We start from the raw sequence: 20,745 nt of genomic DNA on the forward strand, positions 1-20,745 counted from the left end.
ATAAAAAATAAATCTTTAAAATAAAAGAAGACAAAGTGTGTATTACCCAGACATGGTGTTCTGCTGTTTGCTTCTGAATTGACTTGCTCATCCACCAGCTGGATTTTGTGCTCTCCTACACCTCAAAACAATCAGGCAACAAGCCACAGTAGAACGCCAAGGCTCTTGAAGCCCCGCTGTGGTAGGGCATCCCAACATGTGACGGCTGAGGCAGGAGTTGTGCAAGTTTGAGTCCGGGAAGACTTTACCTCAACAACAGCAAAACCTACAAACAACCTACAACAGCACCCAACATCCCACAGGGTGAGGGGGAAAGAATGAAGGCTGTCGAAGCACAGCCTGGAGGAAGGGCAAACCAGGAAGGGCTTATAAACTCAAGAAAAGGGTGCTAAGAAAAAAGGCTCGAGCCAGGTGTGGTTCACACCAGTAACTCCAACATTACAGACGGCAGAGCAAGAGGGTTGCTGTAAGTTTGAGGTGACCCTGGTCCATAGTGAGTCAAGATCAGCCAGAGCAGCACAGCAAGACCCCGTCTAATCAATCAATCAATCAATCAATAAATCAAAATGAGGCACGATGGAATGTTGAAATCTGCACTTGGAAGGCAGACACAGGAGGATGGCTGCGAGTTTGAGCTAAGCCTGGGCTAAATAGTGAGTTCAAGGCCTGTGCCTGGGTTACAGAGTACTTAGGGAGACCCCATCTCCAACAACAGCAACACAAACAAAGGAGTTGGAATTGATAATTGCCTTTACTCAGTTGCTGAACTTCCCAGCAATTTTACCTCCAAAGCCAACATCCTCCAACCTCCCCTCCTGGCAGGGGCTGGACAGACAGCAAAGATCAGCGGCTTTGGCAAAGAGCCAGCCTCCACAAACTTCTCTGGGGGTCCTGTTGGTCACCTTTCTTTGCTGTCACCAAATACTACAGATTAGATGTTACATAAAGACAGAGATTTATTTGCCTCGGGTTCATAAGGTTGGGAGGAAGTTCAAGAGTGGGAGTCCACCTCTTGTGAGGTCATTTCTTTGGTGGAGACTCTGTAGATTTTCAAGGGGTTGCAGATCCTGATATGGGGAGACAGAACATGCTAGATCATTTCTCCTTTGAAAAATCACAGTCCCAATGTATGAGGCCCTACCCTTAAGGTCTCATCTAACTGTCCTTACTGTGTGAAGGCCCCATCTCCAGGCGACACAGTTGAGTTAGGATTCCCTCTCACTGTCTTACCTCACAATAACATTTCAGCACGGGGTGGTTTTTGTTTTGTTTTGGGGACAGGTTCTCATGTAGCTCAAGCTGGCCTCAAACCTGGATGTTTTTTACTTTTTGTTCTTTTGGGGGGGCCCGCCACCCAGCTCCCAAATAAATCACACATGGAGTCTTACTCTTACTTATAAAGACCTGGCCTTAGCTTGGCTAATTTCTAGTCAACTTTTTTTTTCTTTTTTTCCTCCTAGAGAGGATTTCTCTGTAGTTTTGGAGCCTGTCCTGGAACTTATTTTTTAGACCAGGCTGGCCTTGAACTCACAGAGATCCTCCTGTCTCTGCCTCCCAAGTGCTGGGATTAAAGTTGTGCACCACCACCACATGGCTAGCCAACTTTTCTTAATTTAAATTATCTTGTCTTTTGCCTCTGGCTTTTTATCTTTCTCTATTTCTGTATTCCTGTCTTTACTTCCTTCTCTGTGGCTGGCTGTGTAGCTGGGTGTCTAGCCCCTGGAATCTTCCTCTCCTCTTTCTTGCTCCTGGATCTCTCTTTTCTCTTTTTCTCCTATTTTATTCTCTCTGCCTGCCAGCCCCCCCCCCCATCCTTTCTCCTGCCAAGCTATTGGCCACTCAGCTCTTTATTAGACCAATCAAGTGTTTTAGACAGGCACAGTAACACAGCTTCACAGAGTTAAACAAATGCAACATAAAAGAAGGCAACACATCTTTGCATCATTAAAACAAATGTTCCACAGAATAAACAAATGTAACGCATCTTAAAATAGTATTCCACAGCAGGCACTTACTGTGCAGAGTGGCCTCTGATGTCTTCCTACCTTCACCTCCTGAGTACTGCCACCGTGCCTGGTGTACATAGCACTAGGGACCAAACCCAGGCTTTTTTGAACCTCAGGTGAGCACTGTAACAGCTGAAGGATACCCTCAGCTCTTCAAAATGAGTTCTGAAAGGATTATTCAACTTCTCCGAGAAGAGAATGTATACTTAACCCAAAGAGCTATTTCAAAAAGCAGGAGCTGAACCAAGGACAGGAAACTGAGTAATCCTGATGGCCACAAAAAGACCAGGGGAAAAGAAGGTGTGGTAGCAAGTGGCATGTGGGTCAGATGCCACACAGAAAGGCTGACTGCACAGACCCAAGCCTGTGTTTCCTGGTGTGGCTCTCTTAAAACATTAGGGACTAGAGGATAAAGGGGCTACAGAGCAAGATGAAACAAAACAGAAAACACGCCAACAGCAAAAGCAAGCAATCAACCCAAGAGTTCGAAAGGAGTGTGGGGCTTCAGGGTGCCAGTGGCTTGGAAGACATCAGACCTTTCTGGCTACACTTTCTTACCCACTTTCATGGCTTTTTATGCTTTCTTTCAACAATTGCTTTGAGACTAAATTTGTAATTTTTAGGGGTCACATGTAGACTAGGCTGGCCTCAAACTCACAGAGATCTGCCAAGGTTCTCTCTTTAAGCTGCGCCTTTCTTTCTGATGTTCCCTGGGATCCTTCCCTAAGACTTGTCTAATCTGTCCGATTCCTCTAGCTGATCTCATCTACTCATCCACATGCACGTCACACCTGAGCTGGGCCTTACCCATAAGCCCTCATGCCACACCCTTGCCTCTGACCACAGGCGCTTCCTCAGGCTCTGCCTCCACCCTCTGTGGTATGTGGTCTGGTCTCCTGATTTCTGTACCTCTGGTTTATACCAATTCCCTTCCACTGTGTCTAGAACTCCACTGAGGGCCATCATGGCTTTCCTTTGCTCCCAGTATAGTTTATTGTGGTGAAATGCAAACAATGTAAGATTTACCATCTTCACTATACCTGACTAACTAAACAGTAGTACCCCTCAGTCTACAGATCAAAATTTACTTCTCCATTCATAAACTGATGGACACTTAGGTTGCTTCTATCCTTTTGTGTTTGTTTGATTTTTGTTTTTTCATGACAGAGTTTCTCTGTGTAGTCTTGGCTGTCCTGTAGACCAGAGATCCATCTTCCTCTGCCTCTGAATGCTGGGATTAAAGGCATGTGCCATCGCTATTCAATGCTTCTATCTTTTGGTTATTATGGAAAGCAAGAGATGGACATGATGGCATATGTCTGTCATCCCAGGAATCCAGAGGTTGAGGCAGGAGGATTGCCATGAGTTCAAGGCCAACCTAGGCCACATAGTGAGTTCAAGGACAGTCTTGGATATATAATGAGAGGTTCTGTCTCTAATACACAAAGGACTGGAGAGATGGCTCAGTGTTTAGGAATGTATACGACTCTTGCAGAGGGTCCAAGATCAGTTTCCAGCTTTCATGGTAGGCAGCTTGCAGCCACCTCTAACTACAGTTTCAGGGGATCTGGATCCCTCTGACTGCCTCAGGCACCTGTACTCACATGAATCTACCAACATGACTGAAAAATAATAAAAAAAAATTAGTTTACCAAAAATATATCTTATTTTCAATTCATTTAATTTTTTCCTAGCATGTGTATGTGTGTGCGTGTGCGTGTGCGTGCGTGCGTGCGTGCGTGCGTGCGTGCGTGCGTGTGTGTGTGTGTGTGTGTGTGTGTGTGTGTGTGTAGGTCATAAAACAACTTTTGGGAGTTAGTTTTTTCCTTCCATCATGTTGGATGGACTTGGGATCAGACTCATGTTGTCAGGATTAATAGTGGGTGGGCACCTTTACCCTAGGAACCATCTCTCTGGCCCTATTTTCAATTCCTTTTTTTTTTTTTTTTTTTTTTGAGACAGGGTTTTTCATTGTAACAGCCCTAGTTGTCCTGGAACTGCCTGTGTAGACCAGGCTGTCCTGGAACTCACAGAGATCTACCTGCCTCTGTCTCCCCAGTGCTAGGATTAAAGGCATGCGTCACCACCACCTGATACCTGTTTTCAATTCTTTGGGGCATACATATTGAAGTGGAATTGCTAGATTATGGAAATCTATTTTTAACTTTTTTTTTTAAGTTTTATTTATTTATCATGTATACAGCATGTATGACCAGAAGAGGGCACCAGATCTCATTACAGATGGTTGTGAGCCACCATGTGGTTGCTAGGAATTGAACTCAGGTCCTCTGGAGAGCAGTCAGTGCTCTTAACTTCTGAGCCATCTCTCCAGCCCCTATTTTTAACTTTTTGAGGAACCACCATACAGTTCTCCAAAGTGTCTGCACCATTTTATACTCCCAACAGCACTGCACAAGAATTATGGCTTCTCCAGGAAGCATTTTTATTTTGTGTATTTTTCCTTTCTTAATAGTTGGCAACCTAATGGTATGAGGGATGCGACCCAGATTCCAAATGCATTTCCTAGGATTACTGCTATTTTGCCTATTTTTAGAAAAATGCCCACTTGAGCCTTTGGATCTTTGAATTGAGCTGTTCAGTTCAGTTTTTCTGTTTCTTTGGGATTTAGGAATTTAAAAACATATCCTGAATATTAAGTCTTTATCTGAGACATGAATCTTACAAACTTACTTTGTTGATACTGACTTTCTGTTTGTTTGTTTTTCTTTTCCTTTTTTTTTTTTTTTTTTGGTTTTTTCAACTGTTAGTTTTTGAGGCAGGGTTGTGCAATGTGGCCCTGGCTGCCCTGAACTTGCTGTGTAGGATTACAGGTGTGCGCCACCACCGCCTGGCCTGATGCTATGTTTTGATACACAATTTTTTGTTGTTTTTTTCGAGACAGAGTTTCTCTGTATCTTTGGAGGCAATCCTGGATCTCACTTTGTAGACCAGGCTGGCCTGGAACTCACAGAGATCCACCTGCTTCTGCTGGGATTACAGGCATGTTCCACCAAACATACTTCTAAATTTATTTATTTATTTGTTTGTTTATTTATTTATTTATTTTTGAGACAGGGTCTCCTGTATCCCAGGCTGACCTCATAGTCACTGGGTAGTTAAGGAGGACCTCAAACTTTGGATCTTCCTGCTTCCCCCTATGAGGATGCTGAGATTGTAGGAGGGGATCACCATGCCAGGTTAGGGTGGTGCTGGGGACGGGCTTTCTGCATGCTGAGTGAGTACTCTACCAAGTGAGCTACTTCCTCAGCCTCTCAGTGAGTTAGATGTTTTAACGTGTATGAATGCTTTGTCTGCATATGTGTTATGAACACCACATGCATTCCTAGTGCCCGTGGAGGTCAGAAGAGGGCATCAAATCTCTTGAAATTGGAGTTACTTATGATTGTGAGCCACTATGTGGATGCTGGGAACTGAACCTGGGTCCCCTGCAAGAACAAGTATTCCTAACCACCGAGTCATTTCTTTAGTCCCTCTAAGTTGGTTTTGATGCATCATCTTTGTCTGGTATTGTACTTTATAAAGTGGCAACTGCAGGGAACTGTGCCTTGGTCCTGACCTTAAAGGAAACGTTTTCATTTTTACACTACCAGGTACGATGTTTGTTGTAGGTTTGCCTGGTTGTAGATTGAGCCTCTGCTAAAAACAAGTCATTCTGCCTGCACAAGGCAAAGAACAAAACAAGACAAAACTCAGGGCATTATTCTGTCTCCCTCCTTTCGTCTCTCACATTCGTGTTGTCTGTTTTTCCCTTCCATATTTCTGCACTAGCTAGCTCCCTCTTACAGAATGTCCTTCCCTGCAGCCATCTGTGACTTTTTACAAACCCTCAAGGCTCAGCCTTCACCTCTGATAAGCTTTTGCTGAGGCTGTTGTTTCTGTCTTCAGTGGGCTGAGCTGGCATGGGTTTTCTCTCTTCAAGCATTCAGTGTGGCGGTACACCTGGCCTTGGTCTCAGGGGAACACCATAGTGCTGGAACTTTGCATGGAATGCCAGGCGACAGCAAACCAGTATTTGGTGGCCAGCCCTGCTGCACTGCAGGCTGCTCAGTCTTTAAAGGCGAGATTTAGGCATTTCTATGCAGTGAGTGAAATGGCCAGTTCCAAAGCCTCAGAAGCTTGTGTATTTGTTATCAGAACTGTTATGCCAGACTTGAGAAGCTGAGGCAGGAGGATCACTACAAGTGTGAGGCCACCCTGTTTCAGCCCGGCACTGGTGGCACACACCTTTAATCCCAGCAGTCAGGAGGCAGAGGCAGGCGGATCTCTGAGTTTGAAGCCAGCCTGGTCTACAGAGCCAGATCCAGGACAGCCAGCTACATAGAGAAACCTTGCTTTGAAAAACCAAACCAACCAAACAAAAAGACCCTGTTTCAAAATATCAAACAAGCAAACAATAACAGCAACAGCAACAGCAACGAAAACCTATAATGCAAAAACCAAAGAAAACGAACCTCTCTCCTGTTTCGGTCCCTTGTTTTTCTCCTCTGTCATTCTTGCCCCATCCATTTAGTTGGTGTCTTGCTGTCACAGCTGCTGGTTTTGAGGAAAGGTCTGTGTCTATCCAGATAGCCCAGATTGGCCTTGGACTCTCACTCCTTGCCTTGGCTCCCGAGTGCTGGGATTACAGATATGCCCCAGTATCTCAATGACAGCTATCCCATTTTAGAAACGATATTCTAAGTGTGTGGGGCTCACTTGTGCTATGGCTGCATTTGAAGGTCAGAGAACAACTTTGGGAGTTGTTGTCTCCTTCTACCTTGTAGGATTCAGGGATTGAACGCAGGTCATCAGAGGGAGCATTATTTTCACCATGTGGGTAGCCTATTGCCTCACTTGGCTCAGCTGAGGACTCTGGGCAGGCCTGGTTACCTGAGGCTTGTTGTAAATCCTAAGACTGGCTTGGGAACCTTCCTCTAGAACCAGAAGTTTCCTTGCATCCCCAGGAAAGCTGTGGGTTAATGACAGGAGGAAGATGTTATCAGCTGAGGATCCCAGTGTCAGGGGCAGGATGTCCAGCCACATCTGCCAACTTCTGTCATAGACATTCAGCATTTCTGTTTCCGGCTGCCTGATTGTGCCCACTGATTAGAGGGTATTTCAGGCCTTTAAGGAGAGATAAGAATTCCACAGAGGTAACCAACAGGCCCGGGGCTCCTGGCTTGTTGGGCTTTGGTGTCAATCCTCCGCTTTCCCCTCTGATTTGTGTTCTGTTCATCCTTTGCCCTGCTCTGCTGACACTGGCTCTCACTTTGGCTTCTCACTAAACCCTCCTCTTTTCAGGCAGCTTCTCTGTTTAGAAGGCTCCTCTCCCCGTCTTTGGCCCAGTTAGCTGCAGCTCATGATTGCTATTCAAATTCATTGTCAATTCCTTGTCTCCGACAGAGCATCAGGCTTATGTGTCCATTGTCTCATTAACCCTGACACTGTAACACTTAACAAGGAAAGACAGAATTACATGGAGGGGACCCAGGAGAAGGAATGTCACTTTTAAAAAGACTAAGCCAGTCCTGAATTAAAGAACAAGGACAGCGTGAGAGGCTGAGGATATAGCTCAGCTGGTAGAGTGCTTGCCTAGCAGGCAGAAAGCCCCGAGTTCCATCCTCAGCACATCGAGAAACCAGCATGATAATGCATGCCTATAAGCTCAGCATCTTCACAAAGGGGGAAGCAGGAGAATTCTTGGAATTTCCAAGAACACTTGGAAATACAGCGAGTTTGAGGTCAGCCTGGGCTACGTGAGACCCTGTCTCAAAAAACAAAACCAAAAGCAAAACAAAAATTTCATTTTAAGTTGGTTGTGGTGGCACATGCTTGTAACCCCAATCAATACTTGGTAGATGGAGACAGTTTTATTAGGAGTTTGAGGTCATCTTTGGCTACATAGTAGGTTTGAGGCCAGCCTTGGCTACATGAGTCTTTGTCTCAACCTTCTCATTCCCACCAAAATTTAAAGTGAGGTGCAATGTCAGGTGTTTGTGGAACTCAGTTACTAGAGGCTTGGGAGAAGGGCCATTTGAACCTAGAAGTTTGGGGTCAGCCTGGATGATAGAGTGATATGATACCTTATCTCGAAAATAAAGACAGGGACTTGGTGCTGGAAGGGTAGCTCAGTGGTTAAGAGCACATGCTGCTCCTCAGAGGCCCCAAGTTCATTTCCCAGCACCCATTCATGTAAGGTGGCTCACAAGTGCCTGTAACTCCAGTTCCAGGGGATCCAACACACTCTTCATGTCTCCATGAGTACCCACACACATATGTCAAACTCACACACAGATGCACACATTAGTAAATGTGGAGGGTCCCTTTAGGCTTTATAGCCAGCAGGGAAACGATCTTCGAAAAGACAAGAATGAAACCCCACTCAGCTAAATTTTTTGGTACCAGGGCTGGGCCAAGATTTTGAAAGCCTGACATCAGCTCATTTATTTTTGCCATATTTAAGCACAATTTTGGGAAAAAGTTTTCAGATAGCAGCTCTGTCCTGAGGATACAACAAAGCTCAAGATAGTTTACACTGAAGCTCTTTACAAAGTACATATGGCTTCATTCATAAGATGGACTCTTGTTCACTTAGAAACAAGGCTCGGTATGAGAGTCAAGGGAGATGAGTGAGGTCAACGGAACGCCTGTGGGAGTCAGGATTGGCCTGACCCTGGGAGAGTGTAGAAATCATTTAGGCTGTTGTAAAGTACAAATGGCATTTCTCTCAAGGATGAGTATTTTTTGTTTTTTGTTTTTGTTTTTGTTTGTTTTCTTTTGGTTTTTCGAGACAGAGTTTCTCCGTGTAACAGGCCTGGCTGTCCAGGAACTCGCTAGGTAGGCTGGCCTTGAACACACTGAAATTGCCTGCCCCTGCCTCCCAAGTGCTGGGATTAAAGACATGCACCAGCAAGGATGAGTTTTATGACCCAGAAGTAAAGTGTTGTAGAATATTAGTTGAAGATGTGTTACATTTATTTATGCTGTGGAACATTTGTTTTAATGTTGCAAAGATGTGTTGCATTCCTTTTTTTTTTTTTTTTCCCCCAGAGCTGAGGATCGAACCCAGGGCCTTGTGCTTGCTAGGCAAGCGATCTACCACTGAGCTAAATCCCCAACCCGCCCCCTGCTTTTTTTTGTTGCATTCTTTTATGTTGCATTTGTTTAGCTCTGTGAAGCTGTGTTACTTGCCTACCTAAAACACCTGATGGTCTAATAAGGGGCTGGACCGCTGATAGAGGCAGGAGAAAGGACGGGTGGGGCTGCAAGGCAAAGAGAATACACAGAAGGAATGTTGAGAAGAGGGAGGATCAAGAAAAGGAGAGGAGGATGCTAAGGGCCAGCCACACAGCATGCAACAGAGTAAGAAGTAAGGAAAGACATATAGAATAGAGAAAGGTAAAAACCCAGAGACAAAAGGTAGGAAGGGATAATGTAAGAAAAACTGACTAGAAACAAGCCAAGCTAAGGCCAGGCATTCATAAGTAAGAATAAGACTGTGTGTATTTATTTGGGAGCTGGGTGGTGGACCCCCAAAGAGTGAAAAAATAACCAACTACAGTGAGGCTCAAAGTTTTAGGGGGAAAAGTCTGGGGTAAACAAACAATATTCTGGGTAATATGGGTGGAGCCTTGCTCAGCAGGTAACAAAGGATTACCAGGTTGTAAACTACATTTCTCCTCAGTATTCCGGGAGAGCAGCTAAATATCATCTCCCTTTGAAAAGATCAACTGTGTGTTTAACTTTCCTGACTTCTCCAGTGCCTATCTGTGTGCACAAGAACCTTTTTGCTTTCTACAATTAAAAATCTTAAAAACAAAAGCACTCCGCCTGCCTAGCAAGCACAAAGCCCTGGGTTCGGTCCTCAGCTCAGGCAAAAACAAACAAAAAATCCCAAAAGCACGCCCCAAAGTTCCCCCCTCCCAGCTCAAAAAAATCTCTGAAACTTTGGTGACTCTGGAGATCTCTTGACTTCCCCTTCCCCCTTTCCCGTCACTGCTGTCATGGGTGACACCTGCTCTTTTCTCAAAAACACCCCCCTGCACTGTCCCCCAAACACACGGAACAGAACCCAGCTCTGCCCAGAGATCTCCACCCCCTGCCACTTTGTAATTCTGCATTATAAAAAGCAGTTTAGGCCTTGGTCTGAGAAGGGAGGGGAAGGGAGGGGAAGGATCTGGGAAGGGAGGGGAAGGATCTGAGTAAGCCAAGACACACTTCTCTGGGGGGCAGGAGAAGGAAGCATCGTTTTGGAAACATCTTGTCACCACTGCTGAGTTATCTAATGCAATTTAATCACCCAAGCCCAAACTCTGTGGCAGAAATCCAGTCATGATCCTGTGGCTCAGACAGCTGGGCAAAGTGGAGTGCAGAGGCTGGTCTTCGCTTCCCAGTGTCTGAGGATTCTGAGGGTTGGCTTAGAGGGCCCCCGACGGCAGCGACAGCTTGCTTGCCTGTATGTGTCTGGGGCTTCCTTGGCGTCCTTTCCTCACCTATGTCATGTCTGAAACACCTGGGGACTGGCCTATATCCCCTCCCCCCACCTTGTAGCTTTTCCATATGACTTGGCTTCTTATAGCATGGCCACACACTTCTGAGAGAAACAGCCCAGAGAGAATTCTGCGAAATATGAATGTGTTGGTTGCTGTAACCAAATAACCAACAAGAAAGAACTTAATGCAGGAAGGATTTATTTTGGCTTGTGGTTTATAGTCCATGGTGGCAGGAAGGGGGTGTGTGTGGCAGCAGGAGGGAGCATGTGTGGGCCTGCTCTCATCTTGGTGGATGAGAAGCAGAAGGAGAGACCAGGGGTGGAAATGGCAAGGAGTAAAGAAATGAATATAGTTTACAAAGTGCCCAGTTGCTAGCCAAAGGCCAAGGTTGTAAATAGATCTTGAGTCACATTTATTTAGTGTGTGCATGTGCACACACGTGTCTGGGGGCAGTAGTGGGCCGCAGCACTATGTGGAGGTCAGAGGATAACCTATGGGAGTTGATTCTCTCCTTCCACCATGTGGATCCTGGAATTGAGCTCAGGTTGACAAGCTCAGCAGCAAGCACTTTGACCTGTTAAGACATCTTACTAGCTTCATTAATAGGTCATTCTAGGGGCTGGAGAGGTGTTTAATTGTTAAGAGCCCTTGCTACTTTTACAGAGGACTAGAGTTTGGTTCCTAGTACTCACACTGGGTGGCTCACAACTGTCTGTAACTCCAGCTCTAGGGAACCCACACCCTGGTTTCCATGGTTACTTGTATATACCCCCCTCCCCACATAACATAATTAAAAATATTAAATATTTTTCCCCTAAGGATAAACAGTAAAGCCTGTACGCTAACTCTTTTCTGAACATTGTCTGACATGTAATGATGATACAGGAATGAAACAACATTAAACAATTCCATTCAAAACAGGAAGGAGAGGGAAAGAACACAAGACATATAGCAGTCATTTATCCGTAGAGATTCTGAAACCCCTCCAAACTCATTTCTGGTTCTTTGATTAATATCCAGTCTTGCTGCAGGGGATCTTGGCTCTGTTCTTTGGCTTGTTGGCACGACATTCAGATATTCTTCCTTTTCCAAGGAGATAGTCTGACATCCTTGGGCATGTGGTGGGCATATATACATGCACACAAAACATCCATACACACAAAATGAAATAAATACACTTTAAACCAAAAACACCATGGTGAGTTTTCAAATGTTGGTTTTGAGATTCACTCTATCGGACAAAAAGACACACGTAAAGTGTCTGAAAGCTGTCCCTTCTTTTTCTTGGATTTGGAGTTCAGTTCTGAGACAAAGCTCTTAGGATTCCTAATTTGAAGAGTGTTCTTTAAATCTGAGAGCTATTCGCGGTGGTGAGAAAAGTCAGAGACTATTTTTACCCAGAGGCTATGCTTTCCTTGAAATGTGCTGGGTCCAGTTTGACCATTTCCTGCTAAGAGAGTCTTTTGTCTTTTGCTGGCAAAGACTAAGGATTAGAGACAGCTTTATTTCTGAACCTGGCAATTCTTGGCTTCTTCTTTTTCATGTGTATGTGGTGTGTGTGTGTGTGTGTGTGTGTGTGTGTGTGTGTGTTGTGTGTGTGTATCTCTGTGTGTGCGTATATATATCTGTGTGTGTTTATATCTGTGTGTGTGTGTGTGTGTGTGTGTGTGTGTGTGTGTGTGTGTGTAGGCCAGAGGTTGACGACAGGTGTCTATCTTGATCACTCTCCGCTTTACTTACCCCTCCCTCATGATTTCATCCACTGGACTAACTCTCCAGCTCCAGTTATTGGCTTCTTCACACACTCTCTAAGTTCTGCTTGAAAACTGAACAATTCCTTTACTTTTTTTTTTTTTTTTTTAAAGACAGAAAATGACTACATAGAGGGATGACAGGCACATACCAACATGTGTGGCTTGTGTAATTTAACTTCTATTTTTTTTTTTTTTTTTCCGAGACAGGGTTTCTCTGTGTAGCTTTGTGCTTGTCCTGGAACTCACTTGGTAGCCCAGGCTGGCCTCGAACTCACAGAGATCTGCGTGGCTCTGCCTCCCGAGTGCTGGGATTAAAGGCGTGTGCCACCACCGCCTGGCTAAATGCTTTTTTTTTTTTTTTTTAAATTTCTGTAAGTTACCTTGGTCGTGGTGTCTCTCCAAAGCAACTGAACAGTAGCTAAGACACAAGATTTGCCACTGAGTACTGCCATTGGTGCCATCTCTTCCCCAGGGGTCTGCACAGCACATTCTGGCACAACAAAGTCTAGCTGGCAGGGAGGACATTTTCACATTAATTCCAGCTTGATTTCTCCATCCTGCAGCCACAGAGCTGCAGTAGTAGGATTTTGGCATTTTGTTCTGGCGGGAAACTAAGAGCAAGGGCAATATCCTATGTTGTTTGAGGTGGAGGTACTCTGAGGCCTCGGGCCAAAAGGTCATAAGGAGATATCCAATGCTTGGAATTGTCCATTCATGCAGTCTGTGCTCAAACCCCATTAAAATATTTTTGAATTAGCTTACTCTTTCTATTTTTGAAACTTAACCTTTATTTATTTGTGTGCACGTGTGTACACATTTATGTATATGTGTGGGCACGAATATGCCATGGTGAGTATGTGGGCCAACACAGGACAGCTTTCTGGAGTTGATCCTTTCCTTCCAGCATGTGGTCTCAGGATTCAGACTCTGGTTGTTCATCTTGGTGAGTAATGCTTTTACCCACTGAGTCATCTGGCCAGCCTCTCTATCTAATTTTTGTAACTTTAGGCAACAATATTGCCAAGCTTTCTGCCATTATGTAACAGATGTCATCTTTAATCCAACTGTATTAGTTTGCTAGAGGTGTTGTAACAAAATATCCCAGACTGAGTTCCTTAAACCATAGAACTGGATGCCTTAAATAAGAGATATTTATTGTGGGGTGGTGGTGGTGGATTGAAGAGTTGGGGGCTGAGAGGTTGGGGGAGTTAGCAGAGTGGGGGCTGTCTAATACCAAGTTGTTGGCAGTCTTGGTTCTATCTAAGGACTGTGAGGAAGAATGTATTGCATGTCTCCCAGCTGTTGGCTGATTGCTATTAATCCTTAGTGTTCCTTAGCTTATAGATCTATATTACTGATTTCTGCCTTCCTATTGTATGGTGTTCTTCCCATGTGCGTGTTTGTGTCCGAATTTCTCCTTTTTATGAGGATGCCAGGCATACTGGATCAGAATGATTTCTAGAAAGACCCATCTCCAAATATGATGCTATTCTGAAGTACTGGGGTTAGGACTTTGGCATATGAATTTATGGGGAGGATACTAATACCAACTTTACCCTTTGTTTTCCTTATACCCTCTCCCCATGCTTTGAGGAAGGGTCTCTCTCTCTACGGCTCAGACAGGCCTTAAACTCACTATGTAGCTCAAGTTATCCCTGATTTTAGTAATTTTATCTCAGTTTCCTGACTGCTAGAATTTACAGTGTGTTCCATATGGAGCCTGGCCAGACAGCTCAGTGGTTAAGAGTATGTATTGTAACTGTAGATGATTGAGTTTGGTTCTTAATACTATTTTGGGCAGCTGCCCATAACTCCAGTTTCAGGGAGATATGATACCCTCTTATGGCCTCCCCAGACACCCGCATATACACACACATGTAAATATAAAGAAAAAAATTTTTTAGGAGGAGGCCAGGTGTGGTGGTGTATGGTTTTAATTTTACCACTCCAGAGGCAAGGGCAGGCAAAAGGGCTATGAATTGGAGGACAGCCAGGTCCTTGTCTACATAGGGAGTTCCTCCTAACTAAAGCTACATAGTGAAATGATGTTTCAAAAACAGGAGTTGGGGAGGAAATTTAGGGGACTAAATTCTAGTTTGGCTAAATTGACATAGGATCAAACTAACACATGAGTCAAATATTAACATTATCTGATGTTGTGATAGTGTGTGTCACACTAGCTTGTCATTTCAGCCTCATATTTAACATAATAAATAATAGTACTCCACTTCATTTTATATACAAGGAAATGAAACTTGATATTTATTCAGAGGTGGTTGAATGGGAAAGCCAAGATTCTGTCCCCATCTGTGTAGTAAGCAGCCGTCTTCCAAACTGACCCCAAATGACTCATGCCTACTGATCTTCAAATTTTTGTAGTTTCACATTAAATAGGGTGGACTTCACTAATTAGTAAAACAGTGAATAAGTGATGACAGATGACTCCCAGGGTTGGATCAAAAAATAAATAAATAAAATAAGACACTGCAGGAGCAAGGTGCATTGGTTCTTATTTGCAATACTAGCAGATGAATGAACCAACTAACCATCCGACCTAGGAGAAAAAGGAACAGGGATTGTAGGAGAAGTAGGAATTTGGAGGTGCAGAATAGCTTAGAAAAAAGACTTTGAAATATGCTTAGGTCTTCTAGATACCGACAGAAAGTGTCATCCTGTGGTTAAACTGAACCTTCTTCTTCTTCTTTTTCTTCTTCTTCTTCTTCTTCTTCTTCTTCTTCTTCTTCTTCTTCTTCTTCTTCTTCTTCTTCTCCTCCTCCTTCTCCTCCTTCTCCTTCTCCTCCTCCTCCTTCTCCTTCTCCTCCTCCTCCTCCTCCTTCTCCTCCTCCTTCTTCTTCTTCCTCTTCTTCTTGTTCTTCTTCTCCTCCTCCTCTCCCTCCTCTTCCCCCTCCTGCTCCTTCTTCTTCCTTTTTCTTTTTCTCCTTCTTCCTTCTCTTCCTTCTTCCTCTTCTTTCTTCTTCCTCCTCCTCCTCCTCCTTCTTCTCCTCCTTCTCCTTTTTCTCCTCCTCCCCCCTCCTCCTCTTCTTTTCTTTGGCAGAGTTTTGCTCTTTAGCCCAGGAATGCATTGTATAGACCAGAGTGGCCTCAAAAGCGTAGGCACCCTTCTACCCCGCCTCCTGAGGACAGGTGTGCATTGCCATGCCTGGTTTGGGGTTTCTTTTTAGCCACTACTTAGGGCAGCCTGAGTTGGCATAAATAAATTAGAGGATAAACCTTGTGTTATTTGCTGATTGAGAATTTGGGCTGGAGTTGGAGAAGATAAACAATAGAAACCAGATTCAGAGAGGGCAAGAAAAATCCTGACCAGTGCTAATGAAATGGGGTGGCACTCCCTAGGCTGTCAAGTGAGGGAGATGGTCCCGTTGTCTTTGTCCCTACCTTCAGCCCTGTGATATTACCTTTGACTTTAAACTCATTGATTGAGCTTATTCTTTTATCTGCTCTTTCCAAACCTGCTCATCTCCCCAGCCCCCCTTTAAAATAATATATATGTGGACGTCAAGGAAGTTTATTAACTTACTTATAAGCAGGATTTCATTTAGTCCTGGCTGGCTTCCAGCTCCATATGTAGCAAAGAAGACCTTGAACTTCTGAATTCCAAGTACTGGAATTACAGGCATGAACCACCGTGCCTGGCTTGCCACCATGTGGTGCTAGGAATCAAAGCCAGGGCTTTTTGCATGCTGGCAAGCTGTCTCCCGACTGAGCAACACCCTCAGCCCCAAGAAACTTTTTGTTTGTTTGTTTGTTTGGTTTTTCGAGACAGGGTTTCTCTGTAGCTTTGGAGCCTGTCCTGGGCTAGCTCTGTAGACCAGGCTGGCCTCGAACTCACAGAGATCCACCTGCCTCTGCCTCCCGAGTGCTGAGATTACAGGTGTGCGCCACCAACGCTGGCAAGAAAAAGGGTTGCCTTTACTTTTTTTTGGAGCTGAGGATCGAACCCGGGGCCTTGCGCTTGCTAGTCAAGCGCTCTACCACTGAGCTAAATCCCCAACCCCGCAAAACTTTTTTATTTGGTTTTTGCAAGACACTATGTAGTGCTTGCTGTCCTGGAACTCATTGTATAGACCAGGCTGGCCCTGAACTCAGAGATTCATGTGCCTCTGCCTCCCTAGTGCTGGCATTAAAGGTGTGTGTTGCTACACCAGGTAAGCTCAAAGGAAGTTTAAAGAAGAAAAATAAGCTACACTTTTAATCTGAGAAGCTCCTGCTTTTGACTTTTGATAGTCCTTTCTATGGTGTTTAAATTGGGTTTAGGATTGGACAAGAAGAGGCGCTGTGCGTGCTGTTGTGATCATTCAAGGCACCCAGTCATAGTCACTATCCCAGGCAGTGGAAGAGCCTTCTGGAACATCTGATATCCCATGCTCATTTTATTTGTGGAGAATTTGAAGCCAAGAGAGTTCAAGCGACCAGTGGTAAGAGATGTAAGTCGAGCAATTACAGTCATGGGGTCACTTCTCTAGGTCTGAGTAGATCCTTTTTAGTGGGTTAACCATTCTCACTAGTAATGGATGGAGTGATTTGCTGGGGTTGACAGATTTCCATCCATGCAAGGACAATCCACCAGTGACAGCAGCGTCACCTCTGTGAAACCCTTCCTAAGATGTGAACTGATCCCGAGTGGCCGCTGTTAGAAAGGAAAGGTTGTTGTGCTTATCATCTTCCGTTTTACACATTTATTTAGTGTGTATGCGTGTCAGCATGTGGTGGAAGCCAGGAGACAACTTGTGGTAGTTAGTTCTCATTCCACCATGTGGGTTCAGGAGATGGAACTCAGTCTTGAGTTTTGGCAGCAAGAGCCTTACCATCTTATCAGCCCATCATTAACTTCTTTTAACTCTCATTAAAACTTGTTGCCCTCCCAGAGGCCACTAGAGAGAGACATCAGTGTACCTTTGCGAAACGCACAAACCAACTTTCCCCAGAGGCTTCTTTTTTGTTTCTGTCCCCTTCCTCATCCTTCCCGATTTGGGATTAAGCATTCCAGGCTCGCTCTGGGCATTTTCCGCGGTCTTGTCTAGCCTGAGACCGTGACTCCATCCCAGGACTGAACCCAGGCTCCTTTAAATAACTATGAGACTCCCATAGAGGCCGCAGAGGCTGATCCCTCCAGTCCCCTGTGCTCCTCGGGATGGGGGACATTTCTTTAGCAGCCTGAGCTGGTGTGGAAACCCACCAGAGGGACTTGGCATGGTGTTTACAAACCCATACTGGACAGAGGCGGCCGTCCCAGGGACCCGTGGGCGGGACGCGGGGCGGGGCCTCTGGGGGGGGGCCGGGCCCAGAGGGGGCGGGGCCTGCCGCGGTCAGGTGACCGCACGGCGGGCAGCGTCGTCTGTGGAGCTCCTGCTGGAGGCAGAGGCGCCGAGGTGCCGACTGGGCGGGCCGGGTGCGTCGTGGCAGCACGGCCGCGGCCATGGGGGGCTTGAAGGACGAGCTGCTCAAAGCCATCTGGCACGCCTTCACCGCGCTCGACCTGGACCGCAGCGGCAAGGTCTCCAAGTCGCAGCTCAAGGTGGGCCCCGCTGCCGGCGCTTCCCGGGGGGACGGGACCCGCGGCGGTGTCGGCGGGGAGGGGTGTCTGGGAACGCGGCGGGGCGGCGGTCCACACGCTTCCTTCTGGCCTCGGGACTTTGCGCTGGGCCGGGCGCGCTCCTCCGGCCCCGCGACGGCTGAGGTGCGCTGTAAGGGGCGCCGCGGGACCCGCAGGGCGTCCCTCAGACGGGGTGTCCGGGAGCCTCCCCGCCCCGCGCCCGCAGACCTTGGGGCTAGTGAGAGCGCGTGCCGAGCAGCCCGGATCTTGCGGGCTCTCTGCAAAGGCCATTGCTTTTGCAGAGTCCTCGTCAGGACCCCAGAGTGTGAGGTACGCATAAAGGGACACTTGTAAGTTGAGTAAACCCCAGACCAGAGTGGTGGCGCTCAGCCAGGAGAGATTGGCAGCCTCTGGGAGAGTCTGAGATATAGAAACAGACAAGAAGAGCCATTCACAGGCACTTTTCAAATATACACATTTTGGATCTGAATGACTGTTTTTTTTTTTTTTTTTTTTTTGCCTCTTCTGGGAAGAAGTTTCTGAAGATTGGGTTTGCTTTGTATATTTTGTGAAGTAAATGAGGAAGTTCTTTTCAGTTGTGGCTTTTATGCCAGGAGGATTTGGCGTTCTCGCTTGTTTTCCTTTTGATCTTATTCATTAAATCATAGTCTAGAAGGGCCGATGGAAATTAGCCACATACTTTTACTTTGAGAATTAATATTTAGGGGCCCGGAGAGATGGATAGCTCGGTAGTTAAGAGCGACTGCTTTTCCATTGGACCAGAATTCCGTTCCCAGCACCCACGTGGGGCGGCTCACACTGCCTGTAACTCCAGCTCCAGGGGCATCTGATGCCTTTTGCTTCTGTGGGCGGCAGCACCCATGTTTTCACACACATTCACATAATTTAAAGATAATATTTTAAAAAGTTAATAGGCGTTTCTGGTGTACAGTTCAGTGAGTTTTAGCACATGTAGGAAGTCACTATCACTGACTAAGATTTCATCAGTTCCTTCCCACAAAGCTTTGTCATACTGCCCTGTCTCCAACAGGTGGTCACCATTGATCCGTTCTAGTTTTTCTTTTTCTATAGTCTGATATGAATGGGATCTTCTGAAACCGGCTTCCTTTACTCAGATAAATGCCTTAGAAAGTGACCTAGCTTTGTGTATTGTTGTTATTGCTAGGTTATTACACTGTATAAGTGTGCCATAGTTATCCACTTACCTTTGAAGATTTATGTTATTTCTAGTTTATTTGTGCTTCTGAAGAGAGCTGTATGACTGTTTTTAATTTTACCTACTATTATAATTTTTGTATAGTGTGTAGCCAGGTCTTGTTTTAACCATTTTGACACCTGTCTTTTTTTTTTTTTTTTGATACAGGGTTTCTCTGTATAGCCTTGGTATGATACCTGTTTTAATCAGAGTATTTAGGCCATTTATATTTAATGTAATGATTGATATTATTAGATTTAGGGTTGCCATTTTATGATTTGGCTTCTGTTTTCTCTCTCTCTCTCTCTCTCTGTTCTGTGTACTTAGAATTACTATTTTGCAAACTCAAGAGGAAGGCAGAAGCCTTATGCCACGTGAAATCCACTACCCCCCCCCAGCTGAGGACAGAACCCAGATCCCCAACACCATACCCTTTCTTCTTTGTGCATAATCGTCATACTTATTACTTTGTATACCTTCAAAAACATCAATATTATCATTTTTTAACTTTCAGTGAACTTAAGAAAATAGTTCCTCTTTCCTCCATATAGTCCCAGGTTACCCCTCAATTTTGTTGATATAGTTGAAGCTTCTGAGGTGTGACTTGTCCCAAGTTACAGTGTAAGCAGTAGCTAGGTTAGATCCAAGATTTTCACTTTTTTTTTTTTTTTTTTTTTTTTTTTTTGGTTTTTTTCAAGACAGGGTTTCTCTGTAGCTTTTGGAGGCTGTCCTGGAACTTGCTTTGTAGACCAGGCTGGCCTCAAACTCACAGAGATTCACCTGCCTCTGCCTCCCGAGTGCTGGGATTACAGGCGTGCGCCACCACTGCCCGGCTTAAGGTTTTGTTGTTGTTTTCGTTTTTTGGTTTTTTTTTTTTTTTTTTTTGGAGACAGGCTTTCTCTGTGTAACAGGCTTGGCTGTTGTGGAACTCACTTTGTGGACCAGGCTGGCCTCGAACTCATAGAGATCTGCCTGTTTCTGAGTGTTGGGATTAAAGGCATGTTCCACCGTGCCAGGCTTCACTATTTTTTTGAGACAAGATCTTACTATATAGCCCTGACTGTTCTGGAACTCATCATGTAGACCAGGCTGGCCTTGAACTCACAGAGATCTGCCTGCCTCTGCCTCCCTAGTGCTCAGTTTGCAGCCATGCCCAGCAAGAGTTTCACATTTTAAAGCCAGTGTTTCTTAATTCTCCTCTCTGCCCCCTGTTTCTAATCGAGGACATAGATGAGATAAAATTCTATTACTTTCATTGTATTCTATTAAAAATTTGAGGAAAAGAACCTAGGGGATTTTTTTTTTCCTTCCAGAGCTGAGGACCAAACCCAGGGCCTTGCGCTTGCTAGGCAAGTGTTCTACCACTGAGCTAAATCCCCAACCCTGGATTTTTTTTTTTTTTTAATTGAATGGAAACCTCTGCTCTCCCCAGAGAACTTCCATTTTTTAAATGTCATTGTGTGTGTCTGTGTGTGGGTGCTTACCCCAGTGTAGTTTGTGTGTCACAGTGTGGCTCTGGAGATCAGAGGACAACTTTCAGGAATTAGTTCTGTCCTTCCATTGGGTGGCTTCCCAGAGTCAAGCTCAAGTCATCTTGGCAGCAAGCACCTTTAGCCCACTGAGCCATCTTGCTGGTCCCTTAGGGAGTTGTTGACAGCAACATAGGCAGGAAGTGTATAATCTCAGTTCATAGTTTCAATCACATGTTGTTAGCACATCTGTG

General features: G+C 45.2%; 1 protein-coding gene across 2 annotated transcripts in view; it reads left to right on the plus strand.

Annotated features, from left to right (window-relative positions):
• Positions 1-17,583: 17,583 nt before the first annotated feature.
• Positions 17,584-20,745, plus strand: part of Swap70 (switching B cell complex subunit SWAP70) — a 64,386-nt gene continuing 61,224 nt past the window's right edge. For both annotated transcript variants that reach the window (XM_036206665.1, XM_036206672.1), the window contains exon 1: positions 17,584-17,788. In XM_036206665.1, the coding sequence (XP_036062558.1) occupies positions 17,690-17,788 (99 nt within the window). In that variant the 5' untranslated portion in view covers positions 17,584-17,689. The remainder of the gene's footprint in view (positions 17,789-20,745) is intronic.

This window comes from Onychomys torridus, chromosome 1 (assembly GCF_903995425.1).
Source record: "Onychomys torridus chromosome 1, mOncTor1.1, whole genome shotgun sequence".
Taxonomy (NCBI): domain Eukaryota; kingdom Metazoa; phylum Chordata; class Mammalia; order Rodentia; family Cricetidae; genus Onychomys; species Onychomys torridus.